Below are 16,643 nucleotides of genomic sequence, written 5' to 3' on the forward strand. Positions count from 1 at the left end.
TTTTTTTGCAATTGCGGGAGCAGGTTACGGTTTCCAGTTTAATGGAATTGCACGACAATTACCGAAATGCACCCTGCTGCCAGCGAGCGAGCAAATCGTTCAGCGATAAAGGAATTCTCAGTGGCCGCGCGGCACAAAAAGATACACTATAAATCATTCAATGGCGGGCTCCTCTGCCTGAGATCATGTCCTCAGCCCGCGGCGCACAAATCAGATAGGTCACCTGTGCTCTGTCAGGGAGACAACGGGGCCGCCCCCGTGTGAGCCCGGGTGGGGACAGATGCCTCATTACCCATTCCACTACGCAGGGGGGCCGCGAGCCGCCCGGGCCCCCACAGCACGGCGTTCAGTTTCCAGCCGCGACAACGGATTGCAACCGCGGGACCCGTCGCCGAGCGAGGGGGCCCCCGGTGCCGGTCTCATCATTTCTGACCTCGGCGAGCGCAGGTCGCTGGCAGAGTCACATTAATGTTTCAGAGGGCCCAAAGGTCCCCCCGTCAGCGGGCGCTAACAGCAGCATTGTGCCGACTGGCCCTGGGTCCGGGCGTAACACGGCACCCATTCCTGTGTCGGCCGCTACACGGGCACACACACACACACACACACACACACACACACACACACACACACACACACACACACACACACACACACACACACACACACACACACACACACACACACACACACACGTCCTCTGAAGCCTGGCTTCTTGAGAGGAAGAGAGGATTGTGTGAGCAAGAGAAAGTAAGTGGGAATTCAAGTCGCATTACTTTTTTGCTGACCCTTACCGAATTATTGTATGAAATACATGAAACATTGCCAAACGACAATGTTTAGCAGTGTGTTTCTTCCTTAGGGCAGCAGCAGTTTAATGAGAAATAACTGAAAGGGGTTAATTAGCAGTTATCTGTGAAGGGACTTATGGGTGGAACAGATAACCGCATGGAGCTGAAGATGGCGTTTTAACTCAAACCACCCGTGTTTCTAAATTTGCTTTCTCATTAAACTGCAGGAAAAATATAATCTACTGGATTTGGCCTGAAAATGAAAAAATATCCTCAACAACAGACACATTACGATTTAGAGTAATTCTATCAAGAGATTTACCCCCTACTGTTAGCATATGACAATCATTATCAGGGATTGTTGAGGATCTAAAATATGTCAATAAAACAGAAACAGTTTGTTTGTCGTAATACAAAGAGACACCTGCTCCAGATTAAATGACATCACTTCAACATGGTGAGGAAAACAGCATAAACAAATACAAGGTAGGCCTAATACAAACTGCACTAACATAAATAAAGGATATCCTTTCTTTGTTTTGGTTGGTTGAATTTTGGGATGCAGGAATTTGTTATTATATTTAGGAAGTGTTGTCATACATAACTTTATAGCACGTTACAGGTCTAAATACCATAACTGTACAATTTAGCATAACTTGAAAAACTGAAGTCTACACTACAATGTCTTCTATCTACAACAAAAGGAAAAGACACCGATGTTGATAAAAAAGTATTATTTTATATCATAGTGAGTGTATGGAGATTTTTTCATTATTATGTATGTGTATTATACATATTATGTATTATCTTCACCCGATCTCAGTGTACACGTTCCTTTCAGCAGATATAGTAGAGTTGCTGCCATCTAGTGGCCTTCCACATAATTAAACAAAAATTCTAAATAAATCATATAACAGGTTGCATGACTTGCTATCGCAAGATATAATTGCTCAAATGCATGTGAAGTCACACAAAAACATCAGTGTAGGTCTCAAGTTCCAGAGGAGGGGTTTGGCAGATAAATATGCATTCATAGTACAAAAGAATGTCAGGGAATATGACAAATTAAAAGGTTACCCATATCAGGTGACCTATCATCTCTTACACAGCAGTCCTATTATCTTAAGGCAGAACTCCTGGGGGGAGACGGCACAGAGCCTGGGCCAGAAACCAACAACAGAAAGGGCTACAGAGTTCTGCCTTGTTACGGTTAATGTACGTTATGGAGATTCCTAGCGAACAGAAACTTATTTAGACAAGGGGAAGAGCTTTCTTAAGGAGATTGTAATTAGTGTATTCGTACACTGGCCAGTCTACATGGTGTTGATTGAAAACCTTCATTGTTCAAAACAAATAGGAAGTGAAACACCTTGTTCGTCTAGATTTGTGCTGTTGTCAAGTTGAATTTGACAGAACTTTTACAAAAACATGTGCTTGCATGCATACCTTTAATTATTCCCTTGTCGAACAGGAGAACAATTCATTAGATTCAGAAACGAAGAGTACCCTTTCCGAAGAAGTCGTCATTCGTGTTTGGTTTCCTTCTTTTTGAGGCCGTATTTAAAGAGGTACACAAATAAAACACTGTTCACGGCACACTGGATCATACCAAAGTAGGGCACGCCGTAATTCTCATAGAGAAAGCCACCGATGGTCGGGGCGATGGTTCGAAGCAGAGACTGCGAAGAGGCGCACAGTCCCATCAAAGTGCCTGAAAAACAGAGCAGGAATCAGTTGGGAGAGTGACGCTTATAGGGCCCTTACATAGTCGACGCATCGCTACGCATACGCGTCCAAAAGGCTAGACGGGTAGACGGTACCGCTACTGCATCCTCTGCATGGTGATACGGGGTGTGGATACTGCATCATATAAACTAAAACCCTAACCCTAACTGGATTACATGCAGCCAGCCACTACTGTTTGGTTTTAAGGAGGACTATTTGCATATGTATGCATGCCAGACAGCTAGTCATTGATGTTATTTCTGATGTTTACCAAGCTGGACTGGATTAATTTATTATAACTACAGGGACGCTAGAGCCTAGAGAAGCCACACGCAGACGCAATTTGCTTGGAAGCAGGCGAGTATAAATTTGCCAATAACAACATGATGCCGTTCAAACAAATAGAAGAGATCCTCCTGGAAGTCCCTGAACCACACGAGAACTCACCAGTATCAGAGGCGGGGACTGAGTTGGTGAGCATGCTGTCTGTGATGACGTTGAACAGGCAGAGGGAGAACACCATGGGGAAGACGATCAGGCAGAAGTGGAACACATTCTGCATGGCTGCCTGCAGATGGGAGATAGGCTACATGTGGGAGACGCATTAAACGGAAAGGGGCTGCAAGTGTATGTATCACACACACAATCAATTTCTGTGTGTGTGCGTGTGTGTGTGCAGGGCCGGAGCTGGCCGTTTCGGTGCCATACGCGAGCGGGGGGGGGGGGGGGGGGGTGTGGGCGCACTCTGCCCACACTGCGTATAGGGAGCGGTGGGCCTGTGTGTGTGTGTATGTGTGTGTGTGTGTGTTTCTCTACCTGGGCCAGTCCCACACTAGCACAGACTCCGATGGAGAATAGAAGCAGAGAGCCGTCTGAGTATCTGCTCGTTACCCGGCCGATCACAAAGCCCTGTATGACCTGAAGCAGACACAACAATAAGGAACTACTAGTATATGCACTCCTACATTCTGAGTTCAGTTCACACAGATTCTAATCTGAAGGTTACCTCAGTCTGACTGGTTATACAAAGCGGCTATTTTTATTTTATATCATCATTTGCAAAAAAACAAAGAATCACAGGCTCAAATAAAAAATGAATCTTTATTTTCCCAAAGATATTTTGCACTTACCATTTGCGCGATGCCAAAGAAGGCCATCAGATAGCCCGATTGGGCGGGTTCCAACTTGAAGAAGTTCATCCCTATGATGCTAAACATCACCTGGAAGATAACTGAGCATCGAGAACAAAGGGTTTGGAATTTAGTATTGGAATGAGAGCAAAGTACGTCTATAGAATAGTTACATAAAGTCAGAATAGTTACACATGTAAATGTACGTTGTTAAATTGCAAGTGTGCAACAGGGATCACAGAAGAATATAAAGAGTTTGTGTTCATGGTGGGTACGTATGTTGTAGATCCTGGCACTTAAAAATAGCACTTTGTGTAGGATCTTATTCTAGCCGTCTTTTTTGTACACAGGGAAGGGGTTTACCTAACATTTCTTGTGCTTAGCACTTGGATCTCACCTGATGGTAATCCTGATATGATCTTAATGAGGAATATTCTGGTAATACCAGGGAATTTCAGAAGTCTGGTGATCTCTGCCAGACTAAATATAGACTTATTCCTCTGACCGTTCTCACCTGGGGGGGAAACAACAATAATTAATCCATTAACGTGAACTGTATACATTAGAAGTGCTTAACAATAAAAACGTAAAAAATTGATATTTTAGACACACAAGTAATTAGTTATATATTACGTGCAAGTTCTTACGGTTAATGCTAGTAGATGGAGATTGAGGTTTAGTGCTTTTTGGGATAAACATTAGAACCAACAATAAAGTGAAGCTGCACCCAAATGCACCAACGTATGCAGTAATGGTCTCCCTGGGAAAACATTTGAAAAATAAATTAATACAAATAAATCTGGGAAACTGTAAATAATTTGGCAAAGTTAGTTCAAATGTCTTTGGAACATGGGCTATGGCTTCTAAGAGCAGATAAAGTTTTAAAATCAGCTGTTAGTCTGCCGTGTTAATTGCTTTGCAAGCAAACTACCAGGTCCTCAGTAGCAGTTCAGGGTCAAACGCCTTGGTCAAAGTACTTTAAGCATCAGTGACTTGAGGCCTCAATATCGAAACTCTGCGAATCCACCTCAAACTCACCCAAACATGGTGTTCAGATTGCCCCCGATGGTGGAGCCAGCGATCATGCCGACGCCAAAACATATACCGATTTTAGACAGAGCGTTCGCACGATTCTCTGGTTCTGTAAGGTCGGCCAACACCATCTGGGACCCTGGAATGGAAACACGGCAAACAAGGTTTGATAATCTTGAAATCGTTTTCTATTTAGATGAAACCACGAATTAGGGGTTTGAGGTTCTTTGTGGATGAAAGAAAACCATGAAGAAAAGGACACTGCCACTTACCAGGTAACACGTGCATGAAGAACACAGGTAGTTTATGCATGAACAGCATGGCCGGGGTATCTGCGATGGCCAGCAACAGGAAATACACGATGGAAGCCACACAGGAGAGGGACAAGGCCGCCCGGGCCCCGAAGACATCTCCAAATCTGCCAATCACATAGGACAGTATTCATCAATAGAACAAATCACAAATGACAAGCACATCACCACCATACTTCCTATGGTTCGGCAGCAAAGATATTCCTTCCATAATGTATTTTAGTTATTTCAACTTCTAGACAGCAGAGAGAGAGGTCATGTTTCCCGAAGCTCCGCTAGGCATTGGAAAAAAACTACTTCATTCATCCTTCAATTCTACTTTATTTTATTTTATTTATTATTATATTTAATACTTTACAATACATAGCATGTTTTCGTCGTCCTCTATTGCTCGATTGAACAATACATTTTGGCACTTTTTATGACTCCCGGATCAGACCGCAGCAAAAGCCTTGGACTTTCCTATCGCCAACATGCCTTTGTACTCGGATATCTCAGGTACGGAGACTGGGAAATGTATACACTGCACCAAACTGCGACAGACAGTGGCTTTATTTGAAACGAGACTAGCAGCATTAGAAAAATGCAAAGGGCTCCTCCAGGATACAGTGCCGATGGGTGAGTTTGCTGAGCTAACTCAGACAAATACACAACAAGATGATCAAAGCTACACTGTATCCTTCCTGAAGCTGGACAAGAGAGACAGTTCCAGCTGCGTCTCACTGGCACAGAGTCGGCGCTAAGCCAAAACAACATACCAAAGTGAATCAACAAGTTCACTCAACGCCAAATGCTAAGCTACCCAAAGCTAAAGTTGCATGTATCAGCCGGATTAGCCCATCACTGAAGTTAACCCTGCCGCTGAAGAACTGGTTCCTGCCCCTTCAAGAGTCAACGAACGCGACCCAACCATGCACCCTTGAGCCCCGAGATGCGTCCGGACAAACTGTGCGGACAGAGACCGTCCATGAACCCGTCGCTAGAGAGGCGAGCTGTGCATGCGTCGGCCACCCGTGCACCCCTGAGCCCCGAAAAGTGTCCGGACGGACGGTGCGGACAGAGATGGACAAATAACCAGTCGCCACGGAGGCGAGCTCGCATGGGTCTGCCATCGCCACCTCAAGCCAACAAGGGCCCATCTCACAGAAAGCAGATGAACCAGACACTCTGATTATAGGAGACTCAACCATCCAGGATATAACCGGTAAGAAGCTCAAAACATGCTACTTCCCAGATGTGATGGTTAGTGATATCAACCAGAAACTAGCCACAATCATGGAAAACCCCAAAATCTCACAGATTATTGTGCATGCAGGATTTAATGATATTCGAAAAGAACAGTCAGAACTTCTGAAGAGGGATTACACTTGATCTATTGGATACACTGGACAAAATACACATTAAGTCATTCATCAGTGGACCCATACCAGCAGTTGACAGGGAAATAAACAGATTCAGTCGTCTACTTGCACTGAATACATGGCTTTCCAGAGTCTGCAATGAAAGAGGAAGGGGCTTTATTGACAATTTCAACTTGTTCTGGGGGCGCAAATATCTTTTCAGAGCAGATGGCCTACACCCAAACAGGTGAGGCTCAAAACTGTTAGGGGACAATCTTCTCTTCTCGCTCTCCCACAAATCTCCATGGTCTGACTCACAGGCCACAGTCAGAGCACAGGTTGAGAAGAAGCGAGACTACAGCCTCCCCCACACATCCACTCTGCCACTATCTGACACACAGATAGCAGACAGACCACAGACCTTGAAGAGAGACAACAGACTGCCCGACACCATGGACACTGTGCCATCCCCCATCGCTGATGCTGGCTTGGCGAGGAACGGCCACCCCCCTCCTCTGCACTCCCCCATCGACGATGACCTCCAGCCTCATCTCTCCCATAGCCACAACAACAACTCCAGCTCCACTGTCTCCTCCCTTTGCGATTTTCCAGCTGAATTTAAGAAACTGGAATATGTTGGCATCAAATTTGAATCTGTGTCAATGAGCATCGCCACGTCATGGCCACAGGCTGATAACACCCAAGCGGAGGGAGCCCCAGCCCCCCCCCCTGTACTGATATTAGTCCTGAGTATTACTGAGACAGAAAAGGGTTCAGCCGTAGACACAGTATAAAGGAAGCTTCGCATAATCTGCTGAACCCAAGGTTGCCTGCGTCAAAACATGGCAACTTTTGCATTCCTGCTGTAACCACTTAAGAGAGTAATCAAAGGGAAACTTAGACACACTGCTAACCTCACAAATCTCATACCGATTGCCTCCAAACCAAAAACAACCTTAAAGCCTATCACCAACACCATCAGGATGGGACTACTTAATGTTAGATCTCTTAATAACAAATCATTTTTAGTTAATTATTTTATTACCACCTCTAAACTGGATTTTATATTTTTAACTGAAACATGGCTCAACATCTACATTCTCCCACTAGGGCAAGTCATGCAAAATTACAATATTGACCATCATTGCTATGCTGATGACACGCAAATCTATGTATCGCTATCACCAAATGACTTTCGGCCCATAGATCTGCTGTGCCAGTGCATTGAGCAAGTGAAAGACTGGATGTGCCAAAATTTCCTTCAACTAAATGAGGACAAAACAGAGATAATTGTATTTGGTGCTAAAACGGAAAGGCTTAAAGTAACCCAACACCTTCACTCTCTGTCCCTGAAAACCTCTATCAAAGCCAGAAATCTAGGTCATGTGCACCGAAGACTTACAAAAACTTGTACATGCCTTTATCACTAGTAAGCTTGATTACTGCGAGGGTCTCCTTACAGGCCTCCCAAAACAAACTCTAACTCCCAAAACACCAATTCTGAAATTGTTACATTGGCTTCCTGTAGGTCAGAGAATTGATTTTTAAAATCTTGTTGCTAACCTATGAATCCCTACATGGTTTAGGCCCAAAATATTTAACTGATATGCTTCCACTACATAAGCCTTCTAGAACACTAAGATCTTCTGAGACCAATCTGTTAATCATCCCCAGAGTAAACACGAAACATTGGAAAGCAGGATTTATTCAACAAATAGCTGGAATAAACTCCCAGAGGATTTAAGACTTGCCCCAACTCTGAGCACCTTTAAAACAAGACTGAAGACTTTTATGTTTGCTTAAGCTTTCTGCTAAATCTTTGTTCTAAAAAGCTTTTTTTTTTACGTTGCCTTTATTTTCTATTAAAATGCCTTTTTAACTTTCCCTTTATTTTCTATTTTTACTAGAAAGATACATGATCTGATACCAGAGAGAAAGGATAAGGGTTTGAGAGCCAAGTTCTGTCTGGGTTAGAGTCCTAGAATCTGGGTTGGAGTCCCAGAGAAAGGACCAAGTTCCTTAGGTCGGATTGGAGTCCCAGAGAAAGACCTGAGTTCTGTCTGGGTTAGAGTCCCGACGTCTGTCTGGGTTGGAGTCCCAGAATAAGGCCTTTGGTTCGTGGTAAGAGTTCCTACGTGTGTCTGGGTTAGAGTCCTAGAATCTCGTTAGAGTCCTAGAATAGAGTCCGGGTTGGATTCCCAGAGAAAGTACCAAGTTCCTTTAGGTCGGGTTGGAGTCCCGACGTGGGTACCAGAGAGACTGTTGATCTGATCTTTAATACATTGCAATTTCTATTTTACTAATTTCTTTGCATATTTTTTCTTTTACTTATCTATTATTTTATTTTATTGTATGACAATGTTTATATGTGAAGCACTTTGAGTCTGCCTTGTGTATGAAAAGTGCTATATAAATAAAGTCGCCTTGCCTTGCCTTGCCTGATGACTTACCTTCCACAGATTGGTCCACCAAGCAGCTGAATCACGCCAACGGTGGTTTGCAAGTAGCCGAACCATAAGGTGTCCAAGTCGAGTTTCTTGGCCAAGTACTGAAGATTTAAACACAAACATACGATTGTAAACCATACTTAATTTGATTTGATTTTCTCGGTGTCACAATCTCAACAACTCTGTGCGTAATTAAACGGTCATAAATACAGATCATCATCAGTACAGATGAAGTGACCAAAACTCTTCATGTTTGGTAATGTGTGTTCTGTGCAGCCAAACGTTTGTATTTAAGCTTTACAAACTTAAAGACATTGGAGATCTATTGGAGATGGTCAGGAGGCAGAGCGGGATTGCCTTGTAACCGGAAGGTTGCCAGTTCGATCCCCGAGCAAAACACCTAACCCTATCTGTTCCCGACCAGCTGGCTGTCGCCTTGCATGTTGACTCCACCGTTGTATGAATGTGTCTATGTCCCTTTAGATAAAAACGTCTGCTAAACGCCCTAAATGTCGCACACTGTTATCGGCCATCATATCGACATTGTATAACCTCATAATAACTTACAGGAGTGACAGCGATCTGCACGAACATCCATGTTATGTCCAGTGCAACAATGATGTAGGTGACATTAATGATCTGAGCTCTGTTGGGGGGATTCGACCCTTTAGGTGGCGCAGAGTTTTCGAGTGTTTCCTTCTTCGCGTCGCCGAGTGTTTGTTCCATCTTTTCAGGAACGGAATCCCCGATCTGCTCACTCTGCTTCCCTAAAGTTGGATAGACATGAAACCACAGGAAAGAGTGATTCGGTTATGTTCAACGAGTTGCAGACGCATCGTAACTACGGAACTTTGGAACCTATGCCCAAAGGGGGCGTATCCGTCAGTTTATTCAATGTTGCCCTCAGGATAGGTACAGGAGGGAATACAAATAATGAGAGGGATTTTTCTATTATTTATTAAAGCTTTATTTAACCAGGTAAAAGTCTAATTGAGATAAACAGATGCGCGGCTGTGATTGGGTATATGTGGTTATAAATAAAACCAAAAACCTTGAAGTCTATTGGAATAGTAACAGATGACAAAGAAATAACTAACAATAACACAATCAATATCTTACATAGCAATCACAAATTGAGGCTTTTACTTCGAAGTATAAAAATCCCGAACTCGGTCCCTCCTCCCGGATGTACCCTGAAGTCGTCGTCGCGTCATCATCCTGTGAATCGCGGTAGTGCTGCAAACAGAACAAGGTCCTCTTGTTTATTGTTTAACGTCAGCTCCGCTGGTTATGTCCACTCATCCAGAAGATGTCCAACACGCAGACCCTCACGCCGCACGTCTACTGGGCCCAGCGCCACGGGGACGTGCAGCTCCGGGTGGACCTCTGCGACGCTGAGGTGAGCTGCTGCAGGGATGATGATCCACTGAGGAGGTGTCACGGTGGTGTGCATGCCTCGGAGACAACGATGGTCTCGGATTGAATGTGCACCAGGATGAACATAGAAATGCCAAAATGACCCCCATGAACAAATTCAGCATTCTTCAAGCCGGTGATCTGTTGGAAATATTCCTTGTTTATATTCAGTGATTTGTTTAAATATTCCTTCATTTGTTCGTCGGGGCCCCACGAACAAATTCAGCCAAGCCAGTTTTTTTTTGTTTCTAATTCACCCAGCCGGTTTACAGTTCCTATCCAAAGCTGGACCGATAATTCCCTACACGTGTATTTCCTTGTCTTGTATTTTAAAACGCAGCCCGGTCAAACCTGTTCAAACGTTGTGATCATTGTGTTTTCAGAATCTTGACATCTCCCTGCAAGAAAACACCCTTCATTTCAAAGGTATTGAATTACAGTCAATTATTTAGGTGACATAGGAGAGACCGGCATCATGCAAATGACATGGGAGGGAAACACATCACGCACAATGCTTTGACACACACTAATGTGCACACAAGCATAAAAGAGACTGTATATTCAAACTGTTCAGACTGTATATTCAAACATAAGAACACCTTCTGCCTAATGCTTACCCTCTTCAAAACAGCCCAGGGCCATGGAGCCAAAGGCGACAATGAGTATCAGTTCACTTTGGAGTTCTTGGAGCCGGTCCTGCCTAAGGTAGCAAGTCTGTTATGTTTAAAGTCTATATTTGATTGAATAAATACGAACTGAATGGTAGCCTTTCATTTCCAACAAATATGTACTGAATGAGAGTCTTTCATTTTCAACAATCCCCCGTAAAATGCCCTCTGTTTATTATGAAGGCCAACACTATCTTAGATACATGGCTTATTTCATTAAAATATGTATGTTGAGCTCCTAATGATTTTACATCCATTGTAAACAGCGTATGGACCTGGATGCAGGTGTTGTATTTATGGCCAATCCTCGTTTTCTTATACACCGATTCCCCCCCCCCCCCCCCCCCCACGGTCTCAGGTTCTCCACAAGTCGACCCAGCGCCAGGTGAACATCAAGGTCTTGAAGAAGGAGGAGGTCTGGTGGTCCAGGCTGACCCGACAGGAGAAGAAGCCCCTGTTTCTGGCCCCTGACTTCGACCGCTGGCAGGATGAGTCCGACGCGGAGAAGGAGCTCCACGAGAAGGTAGAGAGACTCAAGACTCACTTGCTCAGAGTTCACCTAGACTATTCATGGCCTCCCCGTCCTACCCAACTTCCTCCCTTATTGTATGTTATACGTTCTGGCAGTTAAGAATAGTACATGGCATCATACAGCATCCTATCCTAGCTATCTTTGTTGTGTACAAGGAATGGGTTGGCCTAACAATTGTTAGTGCTTGGCTTCTGGTCCTATGGACATCCTTACTGTTCTGACAGCGATATATTATATCTCTTTCTTCGGACCAATGTGCTTATTGTAAGTTGCTTTGGCTTCAGGGTTTGGATGTCATGCATAGATTGGGCAGGAGGGAGATGGGTTTACCTTTTGATCATCTCGACGAGAATCCGATGAGCAGAGTTCGATTTTTTTAAACAATGATCCAGTAGTAATACTGGGAATACGACCACCATTGCTCTTCTATGCTCTTATGTTTTGCCTTGTCTCAACTTTCAGGAGGAGAAGAGGATAAACAAAATAAGTGTTGAGTCTAGAATTCGAAAAGACCGTAAGTATGTTATTGTGCTGTAATGTTGTGTCGCTGTTGTTTCGCTGTACAATCCATTGGGTGATTTATCATGCAGCTCTATTTTCATGAGAAACCCTCACCTGATTTCTGCTCTCTTCCCTCAGCCTACCTGGGTCTGAAGAAAGGCTATCTGTTCATGTACAACCTGGTGCAGTTCCTGGGCTTCTCATGGATCTTTGTCAACATGACCGTCCGGCTCTTCATACTGGGCCAAGGTTGGTGTGAAGCGCTTCTGATGACTGTTAATGGGCAGTAGGGTGTGCTGTGTGTAGCAGGAACGCGGGTGTATGTATCAGCCAGAATGCCCTAGTAATGTCAGTCTGACTGACATTACGAGGGCACTCTGGCTGATATTGTAATACTAACCACATACACACATTATCTGAGTCAATGTGTGTAAGTGGTCAATATTACTATCACACATCTTTTGTGCTATTTATTGAATAATTTTGTCCTATGCGTATAAGGTGTATTAGTGTAAACCTTCGTAGCTCTAATAGCATATTGTTATTTATCACAAATAATGGTGTATTGACGCTTTTATAACAGTCTCTTGTGACTTCATGGGATAAAACGAGAGAAAGTACATTACAATTGCTCACATTCAACTTTTGCCTACTAATACGCGCACATAGTACGACGTTGGCGACATGGAATAAAACAGAGCAAAGGCACAATGCTGCACCATTGTTGGCTGAGGACAAAAGTGAAGAAAGGACATGCACACAACACTACATATCAAGCCCTGTGCTGAGAGCCCATTCATTGAAACGCATTTAAATAATAGAATATGGAAAACCAGGCTAACAGATGCTGATTTGTGTTGCAAATGATTATTAGAGGTTGGCCCACCACATGCGATATGCTGTCCAATTATGTCTGGCTGGCGCCGCCCCAATCTGACCTGTTTTATCTCTCCAACTCTGTCCATCTGTCTGTCCATCCCGTCCTCTGTTTCTCTCGTCTCAGATTCATTCTATGACACATTCCACACCACGGCGGACATGATGTATTTTTGCCAGATGATGGCGGTGATCGAGATCATTAACCCTTTGTTGGGACTCGTTAAGACTGGCTTCTTTCCAGCCATGCTGCAGGTATGACTGATACTTAGAAAACGTTTATTACATTAACATTTACATTCAGGGCATTTAGAAGATGCTTTTATCAAAAGCGGCTTAAAATAAGTGCGTACATTTCGTGCCAGGACGCACAACATACAAACGTCATATTTTACAGGTTGAAAAAATATATTTAATTTTGGCGTGGGTGTTGTTCACTTCTAATGCCTCCCTCCTGCCTTTCCACAGGTGACGGGCAGAAACGTTATTCTCTTTGTCATCCTCGGCAGTCTGGAACAGATGCAGAGCAAGTCCGTGGTGTTCTTTGTGTTCTACCTGTGGAGCACCATCGAGATCTTCAGGTCCGCACACTCCTGCCCACTCTCCCTCTCCCACTCGGGTGTATTTTCTCCGTGTTGTGGCATCAGTGTACATGGGTTGCCGTGGCGACGTTAAATGAAAACGGTCCACCCGCTCATTTGCGGGAGATTTGCTTGTCCGGCCCATTAGGCTGTTGTCTGGCAGAGCCGCTGGGACAAAGGGGATTTAAATGTTAATCAAACATCGGAAATACAAAAAAAGAGATAATAATTCACACGATTTAGAATTCCTGAATCCATTTCCACACGATGCACTCTTCAGACCCTCACCCTAGTGCCCCCTGTTAACCCCACTGTGTGTGATCTCCCACGCCTCAGGTACCCCTTCTACATGCTGGCCTGCATTGACACCGAGTGGAAGCTGTTGACCTGGGTGAGGTACACCATCTGGATCCCCCTCTACCCCATGGGAGTCGTAGCAGAAGGTAGGTTCGCCCTCAGGCCTCTTCTAATCAGCTGTTATATGTTGGTAATAAAAATGTTGAATTTCCAGAACCATATATACCTGAATCTGATTATTACAGATCTGTACCTTTTCAGATGCAGTCTGAGGCAATGGAGAAGAAAGTAAATAGACTTAACTACATAAAGCAATGGAGAGTAGTAGCAGTGGTGATTCATCTGTCCATGATTAATTATGGGATAGGAGGTAAACCCCATCCTTAAATACCAAAAAAAAGTTTGTTTTTAAACCGTTATAACAGCAGGGTCCAGTGGTATTCTATAGGCTATTTATCGGCTATTTTTTTAATTGAAAAAATTGATAAATCAACCAGGCTCCATTTTAAATAAGGACCATTGCAGTCCTAGTGTAGTTGACCGTGCAAAGGCCATGTGTTAAAACATTTATTGCCAGGCGCCCTTTATAAATCGGTGAAATCCCCACTTGGTCTGACAGGACCTTTAGCCTAGAGCTAAAGTGCTAAACATGTCCCCTTCTTGACCTTTTGAGGCGTAGTTTGTTAGTGAGTTGTGAAACGCACACTATCTCAGCTCTACCATCAGGAGGGATCGGTGGCCTTTTACCCACTGGCCATGAAGTGAGTGTCGCGGTGTCCCTGAGCAAGACACCTCGCCCCCTCACTTTTCCTGACGAGCTGGCTGTCGCATGGTCGACTCCGTTGTCGGTGTGTGAATGTGTGCATGAATGGGTGAATGTTAGGGCCTAAAAAAAATGTTTGTTTGGTTCCGGTTTCCGACCGACCCTGTCAATTTATGTGCGACCCAAATTATTTTATGAGTTAAAAAAATAATAATAATAATAATAATGTTTTGATGCAAACTATAATTACGTTTTTGTGCAGCACCTCTGCATTCTGTACAAGCATGAGTGCATTCTCTTGTTTTTAAATGAAAACAACCTACCTATCATTTGCTGCCGCTGAAAAAAATAAAATAAAAAAATAAAATGAATTCCCTACCTACCCATGACCTCAACTGACAACCAACAGGAACCAAACTTTTTTTTTTTTTTTTAGAACTAGGCAGTATTGCCCGGTGCTTTGAGTGGCTACTGGTTGGGAAAAGCCCCATATAAATTCAGTCCATTTAAAAAATATATATGATGTTAAATCAACGTCCTGTATATGTGACTCATTTGGTTTGTGTGTCTCACCAGCTGTGGCGGTGATCCAGGCCATGCCCATCTTTGATGAGACCCGTCTGTACAGCCTGCCCCTCCCCAAGGCCCTGGGCCAGTCCCTGAGCTTCTCCTACACCTTGCAGGTCTACCTGATCATCATGTTCCTGGGTAAGTGGTTCTCTCGCTCTCCTTCTCACTCTTATCAACCCACCAACCACTTGCCTCCCACACCTGTCTATGTGCAGGAAGTCATAGAAAAAAGTCGCTCACCAGCTTCCGCAAAATACTCGAGACTCACTTGTTCAGAGTTCACCTAGACTCTGCATAGCCTCCTCCCCTACCCCCCCCCCCCCCCCCCCCCCCCCCACACACACACACACACACACACACACACACACACACACACACACACACACACACACACACACACACACACACACACACACACACACACACACACACACACACACACACACACACACACACACACACACACACACACACACACTAACACAGACACAGACACTTAAAATATAGTACTTAGCATTGTGTAGCATCTTATCCTAGCTATCTTTGTTGTATGCAGGGAATGGGTTAACCTAACAATTGTTAGTGCTCGGCACTTCTCTATAAACATCCTTACTGTTCCGACAGCGATATATTGGTGTTTCTCTTTCTTGTGATAAATGTACTTTGGATAAAAGCGTCCCTGAATGTAAAATAAAGACTCACCCTGTGTTGTTGTTTTTTTGTCGTTCTCCCCAGGTCTTTTCGTTAACTTCCGACACCTCTACAAGCAGAGGAAAAGGCGATTCCGCTCCAGGAAGAGGAAAGCTATCTAGCCACAACATTCTGCTGAAAGACAGAATGGCCCTTCTCTGTCCTGTTTCTTTTGTTTGTTCCATTTTAATTATTATTATTATTATTGTTGTGTGCCTCCCCTGACTGCCTTTGAGCTTCTTACACCAACTGTCACACACGCGTTGTATTCCATCCTTCCCTACCGCCTAGTGAAGTGGCCGTTACCTTACTATTCCACTAGGGGGCGTGTTAGTTAACTCCATATCAAATCCTGCCAATCCCCGCTAATCATTTATTTAATTTGAGGGACTAAATGCTATTATCACATTAAATGACCACCAGTGTCCAGTTATTGAGATAAAAAGTGGTGCTTTTGATTATTATTATTGTGATAATGATGACATATTTGTACAATTCCCTAGTTTACCTATATGAAGTAAAAACTAATGTTACATACATGTTGCATGTTATTTGAATGTCAACGCCCATCATGACATTTGAAACAGGCCTCGGTTTTTTGGGACATAATGTGTAATGGTATTTTTATGAAGAAGCTTGAATAACTGGATTATGTTTATTGGCTTAGCCTATTGCATTTTATGGGTGTTCATGTCTAACAGGCTGAACGCTACTTGAAGATTCATAATGAGCCACCAACAACACCTCAAACACACGATTGTCAAACATTTTCGGTTGTTTTAATTTTTTTACCATTTGTTTGTAACGTCTCTTTTTACTATTTAAATAAAGCAGAATGATGAAGGAATTCTTCCAAGTGGTTTTAGGCTCCTTCTCTCTGCCGTCACGCAGAATGAAATAAAGGAAATTACATTGCAATGCCCACTATGCATTGACAACAATGCGATTTAAGCTTCTAGTCCTGTTATGACCATCA

At 43.7% G+C, this 16,643-nt stretch overlaps 2 protein-coding genes across 2 annotated transcripts; one reads left to right on the plus strand and one right to left on the minus strand.

Annotated features, from left to right (window-relative positions):
• Positions 1-698: 698 nt before the first annotated feature.
• slc22a18 (solute carrier family 22 member 18) lies at positions 699-9,656 on the minus strand. The gene is made up of 10 exons (XM_056607876.1): positions 9,341-9,656; positions 8,777-8,874; positions 4,948-5,093; positions 4,682-4,814; positions 4,291-4,403; positions 4,041-4,157; positions 3,644-3,744; positions 3,330-3,431; positions 2,961-3,081; positions 699-2,499 (listed from the first exon to the last, which is right to left on the minus strand). The coding sequence occupies exons 1-10, from the start codon at positions 9,497-9,499 to the stop codon at positions 2,312-2,314; spliced, it is 1,278 nt and encodes a 425-aa protein (XP_056463851.1). The 5' UTR covers positions 9,500-9,656; the 3' UTR covers positions 699-2,311.
• A 288-nt stretch (positions 9,657-9,944) lies between these two features.
• Positions 9,945-16,533, plus strand: LOC130403494 (very-long-chain (3R)-3-hydroxyacyl-CoA dehydratase-like). The gene is made up of 11 exons (XM_056607877.1): positions 9,945-10,172; positions 10,573-10,615; positions 10,821-10,894; positions 11,216-11,380; positions 11,852-11,903; positions 12,029-12,139; positions 12,894-13,021; positions 13,235-13,347; positions 13,684-13,790; positions 14,984-15,115; positions 15,713-16,533. Exons 1-11 carry the CDS (start codon positions 10,083-10,085, stop codon positions 15,787-15,789), a joined length of 1,092 nt encoding a protein of 363 aa, XP_056463852.1. The 5' UTR covers positions 9,945-10,082; the 3' UTR covers positions 15,790-16,533.
• Positions 16,534-16,643: the final 110 nt, after the last annotated feature.

This window comes from Gadus chalcogrammus, chromosome 14 (assembly GCF_026213295.1).
Source record: "Gadus chalcogrammus isolate NIFS_2021 chromosome 14, NIFS_Gcha_1.0, whole genome shotgun sequence".
Lineage (NCBI taxonomy): Eukaryota > Metazoa > Chordata > Actinopteri > Gadiformes > Gadidae > Gadus > Gadus chalcogrammus.

Bases quoted from the DNA above. Each gene is read 5' to 3' on its own strand.
- slc22a18 (XM_056607876.1), bottom strand. From the start codon at position 9,499: ATGGAACAAACACTCGGCGACGCGAAGAAGGAAACACTCGAAAACTCT. The intron at 5,094-8,776 runs GTAAGTCATCAG...TGTGATTGGCAG, and splicing joins GGTGGACCAATCTGTGGAAG to ATTTGGAGATGTCTTCGGGG. The intron at 4,404-4,681 runs GTGAGTTTGAGG...ATGTTTTCCCAG, and splicing joins AATCTGAACACCATGTTTGG to GGAGACCATTACTGCATACG.
- LOC130403494 (XM_056607877.1), top strand. From the start codon at position 10,083: ATGTCCAACACGCAGACCCTCACGCCGCACGTCTACTGGGCCCAGCGC. The intron at 11,904-12,028 runs GTAAGTATGTTA...CTCTTCCCTCAG, and splicing joins GTCTAGAATTCGAAAAGACC to CCTACCTGGGTCTGAAGAAA. The intron at 12,140-12,893 runs GTTGGTGTGAAG...CTCTCGTCTCAG, and splicing joins GCTCTTCATACTGGGCCAAG to ATTCATTCTATGACACATTC.